The 18,196-nt window shown below is 31.9% G+C and overlaps 1 protein-coding gene and 1 long non-coding RNA gene across 4 annotated transcripts in view; one reads left to right on the forward strand and one right to left on the reverse strand.

Annotated features, from left to right (window-relative positions):
• The window catches only part of Arms (Ankyrin repeat-rich membrane spanning), a 295,457-nt gene that overhangs the window by 115,732 nt on the left and 161,529 nt on the right, over positions 1-18,196 (forward strand). For all 3 annotated transcript variants that reach the window (XM_066729126.1, XM_066729125.1, XM_066729124.1), the window contains one exon: positions 3,530-3,661. In XM_066729126.1, coding sequence (XP_066585223.1) covers positions 3,551-3,661 — 111 coding nt within the window. In that variant the 5' untranslated portion in view covers positions 3,530-3,550. The remainder of the gene's footprint in view (positions 1-3,529; positions 3,662-18,196) is intronic.
• On the reverse strand, positions 15,622-16,304 carry LOC136774416 (uncharacterized). Its single transcript, XR_010822804.1, has 3 exons — positions 16,214-16,304; positions 15,935-16,139; positions 15,622-15,691 (listed from the first exon to the last, which is right to left on the reverse strand). It is a non-coding gene; the product is annotated as an uncharacterized lncRNA (long non-coding RNA).

Consider the following 18,196-nt stretch of genomic DNA (forward strand, 5'->3'; position numbering starts at 1 on the left):
TTGCGTGTGTGTGTATACATGCGTGTACGACAATCAAGAGACAAGGTAGTGTCTCGACGGCAAGTACATATAAAAGTAGATAATGACATGTCTATACCGCCGAGCACTACCGTGTAACTTATACAGCAAGTTTAGCCGTTCCAATTTGCAAACCAATTTAATTCTATGAATGGTCAATTGTCATGATTTAAGTGACGCTTTACTTAAAATGGTTTTGAAAACCCTTTCATTTGAGCCCACGAACATGAAAATCGGTTAACGCAATCCAGAAATATTATACTCTGTTATCTATATATATGCCGAAATAACATTTTTCTCCTTCCTCATCTCTTATTCCAGCCAAAATGTATGTCCCGGGCTGAGGTTGGCCGCTAAAGAAAGTGACGTCATTTTCACAACGCTTCCAACATAATATACTCAACGACCAAACTATATATGGTTGTTAACTGTCAATAAGGCGACTATGTTGAACTGTGTAAATTGTAATGTGAGGCTATTTTTATTTAATGCAGTGAGGTTATTCGTCGTGTTGCGATATTGTATCTGTTAATTTCTACAATCATAAATAATTCAATTAACAGTGACTGAAGGATTCGCGAATTAGATAAGTATAACATTATATTTTACAATACAGGATGTAGTATACTTTGTGGTACTTTGTGGTATTTCTTTTTCAGATTAAATTAAGACAGAACATTTTCATATTCATTGATGAGGATAGAGCTGACTGGATTAAATAAGATTAATATTTACAACTCTGTGCCAATGAGAAGCATACTTTCAACATTAATGTGTATCGGTTATTATCAGGAGGATATTAATTGAAAGAAATTGTTAAGGTATTTAATAACCATATGCTCGACTTCCAGGTGTGGAAATCTTTAATAAAATTTATGTTTAACTTTTTCTCTTTTTAAACTCATATGGATATCAATTGTTCGATAGGTTATATCATTTATGCAAACAAATATTTCAGACAAATTTATAGTAATGCTTGTTTGGAAAATATGAAGCACTCCGATGAACCTTCATCTATGTAAAGTACAAGTTGACTAGTGTTTGGATTTAAGCTAATTATACGATAATAGATGTTTACAAAAGATGCGAAGACAACCATATATTACAGAAGTTAGGTCACCAAGCAATAAAGGAAATGGAGATGGGGCAACATTAAATACTGGTAAGTAACTGAGATGCTTCATGTTCCTTCAAATATTTATTTTCTTTGAAGATTAAGATTGTTAAATGATGAATTTGATTTCAGGCTTACTCATAGTGTTATCATTTAGTATTTTACAGTCACTGTGCAAGTGTATTATAGCAAATAGTAATACTTGTGCTTTGACTTAAATACATTTGGTACAATTGAATTAGAAAACCAAGGAAGAAGGTTCGCACACATACTGACTATTGGAGTTGAATCAATTATTGGGCTTTTCACTCCTGCAATTCTGGTACTTGAAATAGGCAAAGATGAAATTATTGAAAGATTGGCAAAGTAAGAATAAGCCAATTTCCAGAAAAACGTCATCCATTGCTCTGCCATAATTTAAGGATGAGACTCGATGGATGAAATTCTGTAAAATTGAGTTAATAACTGTTGATTGTTTTCCTCTGTTACCTATGCTAGTATTCTAGGCCAAAGGCAGTATACTGGTCATTGGTATGGATGAAAAAATTCACGTTTATTCTCAATTGAAACTCAGTCCAAAAATTAATGGTTTCCACTCCATTTTGCAGCACCAGAAATCCGACCAGTTTCAACAGTGTATAGAAATTAGCGAACCGAATATCTGAGGACTCTGGCACAGGAAATGTTATAAGGACGACTCGCCAATTTATGTCCTATGTCACCTTTGTCAAGAATTAGCAGCATAAATGTGAGAGTAATTGGTGCTAAAAAGAAACGTGGTATGCAAAACGACAATGTTAGCTTTGAATATACGCTTGATTGCAGCTTATTCAAAGCTTTGCGAATTGCTTGTCCAGTCTTGCCCCTGTTTCAACTTAAGTAGTTGATGAAACTAGTGAAGTCTAGCAAGGTCAGATGGTGGTAAAAAGTCAAATGTTGATAAACAGAAAATGTAAATTAATTAAAACATACATTTTACTTAATTATTTTTATATGTTGAAAGTATGTATATTGATTATGAAAAGTTTAATCAAACTTCTATTATAGTGAAACTGAAAACATTAAACAAGTACCCGGGACATTAATTATGAAGTTCATTTATGCAGAATGCATTACAAATATCAACAAATGCAATGTGTTGATTGTGATATTTTTTCAATATTAATATATATTATTTTATTGGTTAAGCGCTGCTGTTTCAAAAAATAAGGAGTGTGGAAATTTTCTTTAAATTCTGTAGAAAAATTAAAAGAATTATTTAATTTTTTAAATATTATACTCTTACAAAACATTATGAAATCCCACAAAAATCAGACTTCGCCTGTAAAAAAAGGCGGCAAGTACATAAACCATCTAGCATAAATAATATAGTAAAATTATCCAATTAAAAATAGTAGTGAAATCCAAATATTAGTAAAGTGTATTTTTTCACCTTAGCAAAAGTTAAATTTTTGAAAAAAAAAGGAACAAAAAAGTTACTTGCCGGGCCCGTAGTTTCCATGCACAGTGAGAAATAGAATCGTCTCTGGTTCGGCTAACTTCACTCTGTATTTTAACATGAAATTTGCTGTACTACGCTATAGCTGAATCTCACACACGATTCAATTTCCCACTGTGCATGGACATTACGGGCCCGGCAAGTAACTTTCTTGTTCCTTTTTTTTTTCAAAAATTTAACTTTGGTAAGGTGAAAAAATACACTTGCCTAATATTTGGATTTCACTACTTTTTTTAATTGTACAATTTTACTATATTATTTATGCTAGATGGTTTATGTACTTGCCGCCTTTTTTTACAGGCGAAGTCTGTTTTTAGTGGGATACGGATCGACAGAGAAGTGCAACATTTTTTTGTTTTTTTTTAGAGGGGAACTGTCAACGAAAGTGAAATTAAAGTAATTTTTCCGTTGAATCAAAACCCTGATTTATCGGTTTAAAATTAATTTATCTCAGCTATGATGCTTTTCCGGACATTATAGTATAGGACGTTCGACTTAGTTTATGCTCAAGAATATGTGGTTAAATTTAAAAGCATCATTGTGCTGATACACTCTGTATATGATTCCATTTAAAGCTTAAAGGTCAAATGCATTTCTCTTATTTTAAAATTTTTTTGCAGGGAATGAAATTGGCAGTTTTTCAACCCAAGTAATTTCTATAGTATTTGCAGGAATACTCGGAAAATCGTGATAACAGAAACACTGAGTACCCTATAGAATCATAAAAATCACATATACATTGTTAATTATTATTAAAAATAATTAACCTGCCAAAATGAAATACAACTTCAGTTTATTAATTGAGTCTTAGTTATTAACATTTTGTAGATATATTCCAACATTATTCTATGATATATTAATTCATTATTAATAATCTTATTTTATTATTTTGCTTACAGACTGTTCATCGGACCGACTCGATGGCATCCCTTTGCTATCGGTCGTTAGCTGCCTTTATTACAGATGATAATCTCGCTGGCTTACAAAATTTTCTGGAATCCAAAAGAGTTCAAGTAGACGACAGAGATGAGGTAAATAACAAAATATACTATCACACAGGGATGCCGATTTGCGGACGGACGAACTCCCCACCATCTGTCCACAAACTCACCAACACATTTATCGATGCTTGCATCCGTGAGATATCCCACTTCTGTCTATGTTTGCTAGTCATGCTGTCATGCAAACCATAGCTTCTCTTTATGTGTTGGTAAGTCTGCGGACGAATGGTGAGGAGCCTCGTCCGTCTGCAGATCGGCATCATTGCTGTCAGATACTCTAAATTTGAAATTGTAGCATTGTAATTTGTAATCAAGAGACACTGTAGTGTCTCGATGACAAGTAATTTAAAAAGCCGAAACACTACCCTCTTTTACGCGAATTTTGACTGTACTATACCTAATTTTTTTAGTTCCAATGCATATATCCTCAAGGCGACTAATTTGATTAAAAATTTAACGAATGTTTTATTATATAAACCGAGCTTAACCTTTTTAAATGAAACTATAAACTAGAAGTGCCTACTTCACGGATAAGGTATTTACACGTATATCCATATAAGTGTATTCTTTGGAATTTAATATATATATGGTGTGGCGTGAATACACAAGCGCTGTTGCCACATATTTTTACTACGTGAGTCATATGATAAGTAAATTATATTTGACTAGTGTAGTTCCGAGAGTAATGGGTTTGGATGAAGGACAATTCTGTAGAGATGTACATCTGGAAAATGACGTCATAAAAACTATGAAATAAGTTATAAAACGTAGACGTAAGGCAAGACAGTAAAGCCGTAAGACGTAGAGTAGAAAATATAGAATTTCTATCTTCTCTACGTCTTACGGCTTTTCTGTCTCTTGCCTTACCCCTTTGTATAACTTACTTCACAATTTTTATGACGTTTTTTTTCAGACGTATATCTCTACAGATTTGTTTTCTATCCAGACTCTAAATCCTTGGATATTTCCAAAAATTAATCAGATTATTAATTCGATATTAACCTTTATAGGGGTACAACTCACTTGCAATTGCAACTAAAAACTTCCCTGAATGAGTCGGATTATCAATGTCCGTATAATGCAATCGGATTGGAAATAATTGTAATGAGACCGTACATTTGAAATCAATTCAAATCTGTATGCATTCTACAGAAAGTGGTAATTAGATTCATCTAAGTAATTTTTTAACTGCATTTACATGTAAGTTATACGCCTGCAATGGTTATTCTCGAATTGACAATCCGACTAATTTTCCTAAACGTTCCTTAACAGAATGGCCGTTTTCAACTATGTGACACAAAGTTACACTGGGGAACACATGAAAACACAGAGTATTAATGTTAATTGGAACGCTTTAGTTCAAATAATGAATATATTGGCGCCACCAAACAGTAGTAAAGTTACTAAAGAAAACTGTGGTAAAGGCAGCTGACTATTTTGAATATCCAATACTCTATAAAATAAAAGTGGAGTGAGAGTACGTGAAAATATATGCTAATCTTTATTTTAATTGAATAATCATTCATGAACTGTCAAGTAATAAAGATTACCAAATTAAAAATTAAATATTGATTATTCGTAATTTACATATACAAATTATTCATTAACCTCCTATTTAAAATATTTAAATCCAGAAAAGAAAGTACTAGACTGCTTGTCCTATAAGAATGAAGTTATGTCAACATCTGAAATTAATTAGAAGTTTGTCATACTGCAAATTAAAACAAATGGTCCAATTCTGCTCTCTACGAGTGTCATCTTTAGTCGACTTGTATTTTTATTGGAACACATTTCATTTGACACAATGGTGTTTACGATTGCCAGACGGATTGTGGATTTGGATTAGGGTGGAGTGTATCCAACTGACAGAAAATAATTCGCTATATTCCTAATTTAAATCCAAAGCTTTCGATAGCGTTAATCGGACTGGAAATTGGGATTGACGAGATCGCTGGTTTCAAGCATATAATCAACTCGACTTTAGTTCATGAAATAGTAAATGTCAAATAAGGTAGAATATGAGGTGTTAGGAGTTGCTTGTAGCAGAATAGAATTGATTAATAAATAATAGTTATTGAAACCTATATTGTTCAAAAATATAAATTTATTTTAAGTCTGAAAATATTTTGTTTAACTATAAATTAGTCTTTCATTTGTAAACGAATTTAATCAATTTATTTAATCAACAGTGTGAAGCAGCTGAAGTAAAGAATCTAATGTATAACAGTAAGAAGGATAGTTATCACATGAGTATTCCAATCCACAAAAGGACTGATTAAGATATTTTTCTTTGTTGAAGTGTTTATAAACATTTTTGTTACAGGAAGCATTCATAAAGACGTGTTATTAAAGCAGAATAAATATTAAATTTGTATTATTTATTGCACATCTCCAATGAAACATCAAGTTATAAAGATAATGGGCAAAAACTCTTGAATTTTCCAAAATTCAGTGTAATCTATTCATTACAGTCGTAGTTAGTCCATGAAACTTCGAACTGAAGACTTACAAGTATATCTAAAAAAAAATCAATTTTAATATTAAGAAATGTAAGTTTATCATAAAAAATTATCATTCATTTATCATCAAAACTATATAGCATTTCTATTATTTTCTTTGCCCTTTTTTAATCTGAAGGGGACAGAATAGGCCAAATTTTCACAAATTTTAGGTTTTCCTCTGAGTTTTTTCCAAACTCTCATCGCATGATTTCTCAGTGCTTTTTTGGATCTTCCAGCCTCTAGTTTCATCGTTTCGTAAGGATGCCCCTGATAGTTTCTATGAAATTTAAGTTTCAATGATTTTGAAGGTCAATCGACTAAAAAAAATTGTGGATGCTTGTTGAACCAATCTCTTGTTTTGAAAGATGTATGTATACTCGAATTATCCTGTAATAATGAATGGTAGTCATTTATTCCGTAGAGTAAATAACTTTTAATATTGGTAACATGACATATTCCAATACATATCAGCAGACACGGTAGTGGCTCGACGGCAAGTACATTGGGCTGACAGTCGAGACACTATACTAGTATATACAGCAAGTTTGGGTCACTTAATTTTCATATCAATTTCTTTCGTCACATTATTCATTTAGAAGTTTCATTTAAGTTTAAATGTTTTGTGTATTCAAAGACCTTTCAAATGAGCCATCAACCATGAAAATCAGCCCATGCATTCCAAAGATATAGGAGCCGTAAGACCGAATTTTGACGAAAAACTTAATATTTTTCCATTTTTTTCTTTTGAGTATGCTTCACTCTGAATTTGGCTACTTAAGAATTATTGATCGTGTTATAGTTAATGATATTTTAGGATGGCAGATGGTGCGAGTTGTGACGAGATTTAGCGACTAGCAAAGTAGTTTCAACAATTGCCGTCAGAGGCGTTAAAATACCGTATGTTGGTAGAACTGACTAGCTAGCTCTGATTGGCTGATTTCCGTTCAGTAATATTCTCAAGTTAGCGTCGAGTGAAGATCTGCCAATCTTTGCCTCTTCCTTTTTGTACATTCGAATAAATAGTACGTTACCTTTATTTCCTAAAAAGAAGAAAAAGAATAAAGAAACATATACCACGGTATACACAACAAATATATTCGTATTTATTTAGTTTAGCCTTTTGGACTTTCTAAGGTACAAAGCATAAGGCTAAAGAGGGATGGCGATTCAATGTGTGTGAGGTTTGGCAACGCTGGTTGCAACCGTTCATTTTTTGAAAAGTTATTCGTTCGTTAGTATGGCGTCTGTATGGAAGTATATGTGCTTAATAAAATTATTTTTTGGTTTATCAGATTGTATACTGATCTGGATTCTTATAATAAATTTGTTACTTATTTCATATGCATTTATCATTGCCACTGCAACAGATCGATTGTCGATTGATATGTGTGCACACACACACTAGGGTGTCCGTTAAAAAGGCATTATATTTTTTTTTTTTGTTAACTATATCTAACTAAGTGTAGAATCCAATAAAAATGAGGTTTGCAAGAGTCTAGCCGATTAAGTAGTAAAAACCCGTGCCACCGAAGGTTTGAATTTAAAAACGGGATTTCGCATAGAAAAATGATATTTGGTGACTCTTTTGCTTGTCATTTCTTCATTTTTCAAACATTGCACGCAATGATGTAGTTTTTGTTAGTTTAAGGGTCTCTGAATATGGAGCCATAGTGAAATTTATTCTTTGACTTGTTACAACCTTTATTTCCCGTGTTAATATTTTTTAAAATAACGATTTGTAATAAAACTTCATAATAGCCGTATTTTGACAAATTTCTCTCTCTTTGCCTCGGTATCTCCGCCCCTTCTCGTGTTGACATTTCTGAATATGATAAGATTATGTAAACATTTTTTGGAATTTTTTGTAACATGCGTTTCATGGGTTAATGCTATTAAAAATCATTGATTTATGATGACAAATCTTTTTATTCCTGTATCTTCTAGATTCTCTATCTTTTTTTCTCTCTTACTCTTACTCTTACTCTTCCTCTTACTCTTACTTCGAAATGATTAGTTTTTAAGTTAAAAGTAGAGCTTGAGAATCTAGAAGATACAGGAATAAAAAGATTTGTCATCATAAATCAATGTTTTTTAACAGCATTAAACCATGAAACGCATGTTACAAAAAATTCAAAAAAAATGTTTACATAATCTTATCATATTCAGAAATGTCAACACGAGAAGGGCCGGAGATACCGAGGCAAAGAAGGAAAATTTTTCAAGATATGGCTATTATGAATTTTTATTGCAAATCGTTATTTTAAAAAATATTAACACGGGAAATAAAGGTTGGAACAAGTCAAAGAATAAATTTTACTATCGCTCCATATTCAGAGACCTAAAACTAACAAATACAACATCATTGCGTGAAATGTTTGAAAAAAGAAGAAATGACATGCAAAAGAGTCACCAAATATCATTTTTCTATGCGAAATCCCGTTTTTATTGAGACAACGTTATTAAGTTAATGCTTTGATTAGATAAGTGTTGCTATTTGGAATGATTGGAAAATTGAAAACCTTCCTTATATTGCAGAGTATTTAAAATAATAATATTTTCTTTTAGTTACTATATTCTTAAAAAACGTTATGAAATCCTACAGAAAACAAGCTTTGCTTGTAAAATGGTGGCAAGTACATAAATCATCAAGCGTATATATAATAAAGTAAAATAAAATATTCTAATTAAAAAAAGTAGTGAAATCCAAACGTTAGGCAAGTATATATTTTCATCGTAGTAATAAGTAACATTTTGGAAAAAATAGTAACACAAAAAAGTTACTTACCGGGGGCCCGTTGTATGTAATCGTATTAAATAGCCATACTTTTAACTTACGAGAAGCAACGCTTTTATTGCAAGATAGCAACTTACACATGAACATTACGGGCGCCGAAAATTACTTTTTTGTTACTATTTTTTTTCCAAATTTTAACTTTTACCAAGGTAAAATATATACTTGTTTAACATTTGGATTTCATTATTTTTTTTAATTGAAATATTTTATTTTAATATATTAATTATGCTAGACGATTTATGTGCTTGCCGCCTTTTTTTACAAGCGAAGCTTGTTTTTTGTGGAATTTCATAAGGTTTTTAAAGGGTATATTAATTAATAACCTGTTACAAAGCTAATTGTTACACCGGCCCAATTAATTATACTATATTAAATATAACGTAAAATATAGCATATTTAACTTAATATAGTTTAGGGTGAGCCCCATCAAAGTCCGTAAGATAGGGCCGGTGTAAAGTGGAAAGTAGGATTGTTAACAAATCAACAAAAAAACCTGAAAATGGTTCATTTGAGTTGGCAGCCTTGCGAAGTAGCCTGCCCTCTGGTCGATGAAACGTTTGCAAATGCAATGGTGGAAACCTAAGAATTCGAAGTCAAAAGAGTAGTTTTCATGTTCGGAAGCTCGAAATGAAGATACTCAGAAGATAAACTAGATAAGTTATATGGTAATTTATCATTTTTACGTGGAATTGTCGTCTATTTAGAATGATCACTGCTGTTTTGGCTTCGAATCCTTAGATTTCCAGTATTGCATTTGCAAACGTTTTACCACCCTATCAGCCGGCAGAGCTACTTCGCAAGGCTGCCAACTCAAATTGACCATTTTCAGATTTTTTGTGGTCTTGTTGGAAATCCTATTTCCCACTTTACAGCGGGCCATAACATTTTACAATGTAGGATTACCAATTTTTCAAAAAAGACCTGAAATTACGTCTAACCGCGGGACAATGGTACAGTCATATTTCTCAACAGAATTTGATGAGACCATTCATAACTACAGCCATTCTTCACGTAGATTGTTCTAAAAAGCTCGCATTTTCGATATAGCTTATAGTTTTTGTTATAAACGATTGAAGATGGACGTAAACAACAGCTGATCTACGTGAAAGATGAAATGTGTATTTGCGCCGTGCAATTTCAATCGTTCATGACTAAAAAACTATAAACTTTATTGAATATGCGAGGTTTTTAGAACAGTCTACATGAAAAGTGGCTTTAATTACGACTATTCTCATAGAATTCTGTTGAAAAATACGACTGTACAATTGTACCGCGTATTGTCGTATGCCTAATTTTAAGCGTTACGAAATCACCTTTTCTACAATTTTATTTCAAACTGATAATTACATTTTGAACAATTTGGATTATATCTTCAAAATGAAATGTTCTTAATATTATTTTAGCGATATTTTTATGTAGCTACAGATTAGGGAATAGCGTAAGTGATAGGAAAGCTTTCGCACAATAAACTTTTATGCTAGATTGGGAGAACACGTTAGCGTGAGCCGCGAAAGGATTAGGAGGCTAGCTTCTATTCTGAAAATTTTTTGTTTTTGTCCACCTCAAAAACGCGGGATAATTGTACCGGCTCTATTTCTTAACCGATTTCAATGTTCTTGGGCTTATTGGAATAGTTACGTCTGGCACCTTGTCATAAAAAAGTCGGATTTTTCGATTAAATTTACGTTTATGTATTATTAATGAAAATTTTTCAACAATTTTATTCTGTTTTTTGTGTGAAAAATACGGCTTTTTAATAACATAAGGTGCGAGTCCTAACGATTCTAATAAGCTCAAAAACATTGAAATCGGACGAAAAATAATGCTACGCAATTGTCCCTCGTTTTTAGCTCCGTAATGTTGACAACAAAACGAAGTTGAAGCTAGCGGCCGATTCGAGTATTATTGTCATAACTGTACACGTACCATGTTATGCGCCGCGTAAGTAGAAAACGTATATTCTCGCTAGCGCTCCGTATGTAGTCAGACACACTACGTATCCATGCATGATGCGCGCAACTAAAGAACACTCAATATTATCTAAACCAAACCCTTGATAAAAATAAAAAAATATGCATCTTCTTCCTTATTTGATAACGAAGAGATCTATATATGTTAAAAAGTGGCCCGGGAAAACGAATGTCTTTAAACAAATTAAAGAAACACGAATTTCGCTGTGAAATCTGCGTTTTCGTGTACGTATCATCGGCTGCTGCACTCAAGGAAACTCCTCATCCGGATCAAAAAATAAGTATCTTCTTCCTTATTATGTAACGAAAAGAACCATATAGGTTAAAAAGTGGAACTGATCAAGGAACTTGCCGAAAAAAATTATAGAAGCTTAGAATACGCGACATTTTTTCAAATTTCTCTACGTTTTGCTTAAGTTTTACTCCGCTGCTAGCCACAGGAAATTCCTTAGCCAATAAAAACTATATCTATCTTTTTCGTTATTTCATAACGAAGATGCTTATTTTTTTATCAGCCTGTGGAATTTCCTTGAGTGCAACAGCCGATGATGTATACATGAGGAAACAGATTTCACAGCGAAATTCGTAATTCTATAATTTTTTTAAAGACTTTCCGTTGCTCGGGCCACTTTTTAACATATATAAATCTCTTCGTTATCAAATAAGGAAGAAGATGCATATTTTTTTATTTTTATCAAGGGTTTGGTTTAGATAATATTGAGTGTTCTTTAGTTGCGCGCATCATGCATGGATACGTAGAGTGTGTCTGACTACATACGGCGCGCTAGCGAGAATATACGTTTTCTACTTACGCGGCGCATAACATGGTACGTGTACAGTTATGACAATAATGCTCGCATCCGCCGCTAGCAATCGGCCGCTAGCTTCAGCTTCGTGACAACAAAGGGTTTGTGGGATCTCGTAGCGTTGTAACTCTGTGCTCCTGTGTACTGCAAAACATTTATTAAAATGTCACCTAACTGTAAATTTCATGAAGGTAAAAGAAGATGAAATCGATTAAAGTTTTTAAAGCTTTATTTCAATGTAATAAATGTTTATATTTAGTATCTGAATTTAACATTTTACAGGTGAAAAAGTCTTATGCTTTCACGGACCGTTAAGATATGAAGTTAAATGTTTAAAATCATCAATGACTAAGGAAAAGCAAATTAAGTATTTAGTCCATTATGCTGGATGGAATAAAAAGTATATTTTTTTAATAACCAGTTTTTCAATGCTTGATATAGATATATTTACAAGTCGACACAGAACAGTCAATACAAGAAGATACACTTGATGAAGGCTCGATAAGCCAGTTAGATAAGTGTGCGTTGAAAGTTGAGACAGCATTCTACCTTTGTCTAGGAGTAAAGTGTGAAAATCTTTGCCTTTAGTGCACTGAAAACTTTCTATCTTTTTGCTGCGAAATTTCGTACTCTTCCTGCAACATATCATGCAATGATTCCCCCTCATACGCATTCCTATCAAACAATTCATTATAATCCTGTTTATATTTGGTTGGCTGTGCTGCATTTGTTTCTTTGACGATTATGAGCAACATCCATAGTGGCAGATGAGACATAGACGTAATCTCAGCATAATTAAAAATTAATTCTTCTAAGAAATTTAGTTGTTTAACCTCGAGGTTGAAATGCAGTAATTATGCCCACATAGCTGATCGACAAGGTTCTTCATCTTGACCATTCACCTTGCTGCTTCATGAAATTTTAATCATCAGCTCTTCACGCGCATACACTACCAATACACCTCACTAAATGAGCCAGGATACTCTTTACCCATCTAATTTTGCCAGAGTTCCATAGTTTCATCAGCTAATTAGAATGATACTGCGGAGCAAAACTAGGCAAGCAATTCGCAGTCTCGATTAAGCCGTAATTAGGCATATAATCGAAGCTGCCAGTATCGCTTTGTATACTATGTTTCTTTTTAGAATTAAGCTTATGCTGCTGCTAACTCTTCACAAGTGTAGCATGGAAGACACATTGGCGAGTCATCATCGCTGCGACGTTTCCTGTGCCAGAATCTTCAGATCCTCGTCTTGTAAACTTCTACGAGCGTGAAACTCGTCGGACTCCTGGTGCTGCAAATTGGAGTAAAAACAATCACCACAAAAAATACTTTCGTATATAAAAAAACGGCAAGTAATTTAATCCTTTCTCTCCACAAAAATTGTAATCCCAATAAAAATCTCAAAAAAAAACAAACAATTATTGCAGAAAATATACCCTAAACAAAAACCTCCAAAAATAATAATTCCAATAAAATATCAACAAAAAAATGTTTACAGATAGTAAATCCCAAACAAAAATACCAGGTACGCAAAAGATTGAGATAATTTACAGTAGATAAGTAATTATATTTATTCCCAATAAAAGTAACAGCAAAAAAAGTTATTATAGATAATAAATCTCAAAAAAAAAATACCGGAAACACAAAGGATTAAAATCACTTATAAATTCGACAAGTAATCAAACGGCAACATAAAGCAACCAAATCGCATAAATTAGGCAAGTAAAGAAAGTGAATGAATAATTATTTATTATATAAGTTTTATATACGTACTACTTGCCGGGACGGGCCAAAAAGTGTGAATTATATTTAATCTTCGAAATAGTTGTATTTCGAAATATCTCCTGCTCTACACGTTTTGGCCCGTCTCAGCAAGCTGTACGTATATAAAACTTATATAATAAATAATTATTCATTCACTTTCTTTACTTGCCTAATTTATGCGATTTCATTGCATTATGTTGCCGCTTGATTACTTGTCGAATTTATAAGTGATTTAAATCTTTTGTGTTGCCGGTAATTTTTTTTGAGATTTATTATCTATAATAACTTTCTTTGTTGTTACTTTTATTGGGAATAAATATAATTACTTGTCTTTCTGTAAATTATCAAAATCCTTTGCGTACGTGGTATTTTTGTTTGGGATTTACTATCTGTAAACATTTTTTTCTTGATATTTTATTGGAATTAGTATTTTTGAAGGTTTTTGGTTTAGGGTATATTTTCTGCAAAAATTGTTTTTTTTTGGGAGATTTTTATTGGGATTACAATTTTTGTGGAGAGAAAGGATTAAATTACTTGCCGTTTTTATTACACGAAAGTGTTTTCTGTGGAGATCTCAAAGCTTTTTGTTAATATTTGACCCAACGACATTTAAGAATATATTTTTTATGGTAATAAAATAAAAAGGAGTGAAACTCGTAGGGAAGGAATGTGCTTTCGAATAATAAAATTTTATTAAATGAGAATATACATTAAAATATATAAATAATATTATTTTTAATAATTATCAATTTCTTTATCAACAATGGAAAAGGAAAAGTACAATATCTTGATTAATACATTAAAAAATTAAAACTAAAAAACAATAAAAAATTTATATTAAATCATTTTGAATAGTTTCGTTAAGAAAGATATAATAATTTTCTAAACAAAAAATATTCGTTACGAAATTTCAATTGAAACGGCGCGATATCCAGTGAGAAAACATTTTGATAATGATAGAATCTCATTGTGAGATTGATATCATTTTTAAATAGTCGGCTCATTTGATATCCCACAAAAACAGACTTCGACTGTAAAAAAAAGCGGCAAGTACATAAACCATCTAGCATAAATAATATAGTAAAATTATCCAATTAAAAAAAGTAGTGAAATCCAAATATTAGGCAAGTGTATTTTTTCACCTTAACAAAAGCTAAATTTTTGAAAAAAAAAGGAACAAAAAAGTTACTTGCCGGGCCCGTAATGTCCATGCACAGTGGAAAATTGAATCGTGTGTGAGACTCAGCTATATCGCAGTAGAGCCAATTTCATGTTAAAATACAGAGTGAAGTTAGCCGAACCAGAGACGATTCTATTTCTCACTGTGCATGGACATTACGGGCCCGGCAAGTAACTTTTTTATTCCTTTTTTTTTCAAAAATTTAACTTTTGCTAAGGTGAAAAAATACACTTACCTAATATTTGGATTTCACTACTTTTTTTAATTGGATAATTTTAATATATTATTTATGCTAGGTCGTTTACGTACTTGCCGCCTTTTTTTACAGGTGAAGTCTGTTTTTTGTGGGATTAAGAAGAATTTATAATTTTTATGAGATTTCCGTGAAGTGTGACCATTTTAGATACATTTTAAAGGTTATCTGCTAATTCTCATTAATCTTTTAATATTTAGTTTTGCTACGACAGCGACTCGTACTCGCAGTTGTTCTACTCGTTATAGTTACTGAACCCCTTGGTTAAGAAGTTTTATTATAAGAATTTCATACTGAACTTTATAGCTCAATGCAATTTTAGCATTTAATCTCTTACTGTGAAAGAGATTAATCAGGTAAATAAATTGCAAATTTTTTTGTCATGTAATAGAAGTTTGTGTAATAATTAAATTTGCAGGATTTACCATGAGAGCTATTATGCATTTTAAGTTTGCCCTTTACATTATGTATAACTTTAGTCCCAAAGTTTAAAATTGTCTGAAAAATATAATAAAATATATAATTAATCTGATTGGTATGTTACATATTAATTCTACAATTATTTGCACTATCACTCATTTTCATCTGGTTCATCAGTCTTGCGTTTTGACATCTGCATATTCTCCATATTGCATTATGTTATCTATTGCAAGTTTAATATCTGCTATATTTTACTCATCTTTGATATTCAATGAATAAAAACGAACTAGGCTGTAGTCCTTCATTAGCCTACCAAGAGCTTCTCTCAATTGGCAAATATTTTCCATTCCAAGAATCATTGCACATATCTGTCAAAAAAGTATGTGGATTAGGCTTTAATTAACTAAATATTTGTTTCCTTGCACTTCTTGATAATAAATAAATATTGCTTAAAATATTTACATAAGGTATGCTAAAATTTATCCTAACATTTAGAGCAGTCACCGTGTCAAATAAAAACTTAACTTCATCTACCATAAATCGACTATATAAAATAATATATATCTAAAAAAACAAATATGAAGTTAAAAATTTTAATATTTTTGTCTTACAATTTTATAGATCTTACTCGGTGTAAAATACCAGGCCTCTGTTTGGTCCAAATCCCAATTCATCATCCTCCGTAGCATTGTCTAATTTAATAATTTTCTCAAATGGCTCATACCAAACATAATCAGCTGCTGGATACGAATTCATTACTTCTTCACTATTTTTCCATTTCGGTGCTTGTTGTTGCATTATTGAAGAATATATTTCCTGCCAATTATTATATAACAATATAATGTCAATACAAGAGACTATGAACAGGAAATCATTTCACTTTCCATTACCCGCAGGTCTCATAACTAATTGAACGTATCTCAATTTTAATGTATTAAAGTTAAAGATAAACACCATGTATCACCATATAAAAAACAGAATTCTCCACCATAATCTGAAATTAATACAAAAAAATATGTCTAAAAAAACAAATATATATTTATAAATTTTAATATCTTTGTCTTACAGTTTTATAGATCTTACTCAGTATAAAATACCAGGCCTCTGTTTGGTCTAAATCCCAATTTTTCATCCTCCGTAGCATTGTCTAATTGAATTATTTTCTAATATGCACAAATGGCTCATACTCAGCATAATCAACTATTGGATGCAAATTAATTACTTTTATTTTTTTTTCAATTCCAATGCTTGTTTTGCATTATTGAAAAATATATTGCCTGCCAATGATTTTATAAGAATATAATAACAATACGAGAGGTTATGAACAGAAAATGTGATAATATTTAATTTTCCACTACCTGATAGGTCCTATAACTCTAATTGAGCGTATCTCATTTTTATTTTATTAAATTAACCAATAGTTTCCATAACTAAATGAGCGTATTTTATATATTTTTTTATTGGGATAATAGAATACATTGTACAACATTCTACCAGTATTTTGCACATACCAAAAGTATCAGTAGTTTCCGCCTGCGGCACCTGCGCTCCGATCTTCTTGCCATATGGGAGGTATGAAGAGTAGGGATATTAAAGGATAGAAGATACGCTTTGTTTGAATGAGACAGAGAATTCCGAAAAAGACATGAAGCACGGTCGGAAGAAATTGTGTGAAAACGACTGCCTGAAAATATAAAATTGAATATTTCATCAATGCGTTAACCGATTTCAACGTTTGTGGTCTCATTCGAAAGCTTATATCCACATTATATAATGAAAATTTCATTGAAATTTTCATTAAATTAACCGATCGGAAAATATATCAATCGGAAAAATCGTGAGGTATAGGTTGGTTCAATCTTGGCGTAAAAATTGGTAGTGTCGCGCGGCTCGTAATCTTTAAATTACTTGCCTCATAACACTACCGTGTTACTTGATTGAATTTTGGACTCAGTTTCCATTAAGAATAAACGTTAATCTTTTAATCCATACCAGTGATCAGTATACCATCTCAGAGATTCAGGATACTTGCGTAGGTAACGGAGGCAGACCATTTGCAATTGTTAATTCAATTTTACCTAATTTCACACAACAAATCTCATCCATAAATTGTGGTTGAGCAAGGGAAGACATTTTTCGCAGAATTGGGCTATTTATACTTTGCTAACCTTTCATCGCTTTCATATTTGCCTGTGCCAAGTCTCAGCATACAGGAGAGAAAAGCACCATTTTTGGATCCAATTCCAACAATCAATATATGCGAACCATCCTCCTTGGAAACCTAATCAAGTTTTATCAAATACTCTTGAGTCAAAGGTCAAGCATTACCATTTTCTATAGTAGACTTGCACAGTGACTTTAAAGTACTAAAAGATGATACTACCAGTAAACCTAAAATCAAATTGATCATTTAACAATCTGAATTCTTTAATCAAAATAAATATTTGAAAAAATATGAATTATCCCACTTGCTTACCGGTATTTAATCTCGTACCATCTCCATTTTTTGGTGACCTAACGTTCTCGAGATTAAGGGTCTGTAACACTTGGTTGTGTCTTTGTTTCTTTTGTAAAAATCTGCTATCGTACAAATAGCTCAAATTCAAGTGCTGGTCATCAACTTGTATTCTAGGTAAATGAAAGTTCTTTGAATACACTATATCTTCCAAAAATGCATTATTGTAATTTAACCTGAAATAAAATCCCACAAAGTATCACCAAATATTAAATTTTAATATATTTTACAATACACTGTTACTTATCTGATTCTCTTGCTGACCACTTCATGTTAATTCCCTTCTTTTATTTAATTATCCACAGTTTTAATTATATCACACTATCATCCCAGCCGAGTAATTTTCACAAAATATTAG

Source organism: Prorops nasuta, unplaced genomic scaffold, assembly GCF_024137725.1.
Source record: "Prorops nasuta isolate Cenicafe-Biocafe unplaced genomic scaffold, Cenicafe_Pnas_1.2 PNAS00006, whole genome shotgun sequence".
Classification (NCBI taxonomy): Eukaryota; Metazoa; Arthropoda; class Insecta; order Hymenoptera; family Bethylidae; genus Prorops; species Prorops nasuta.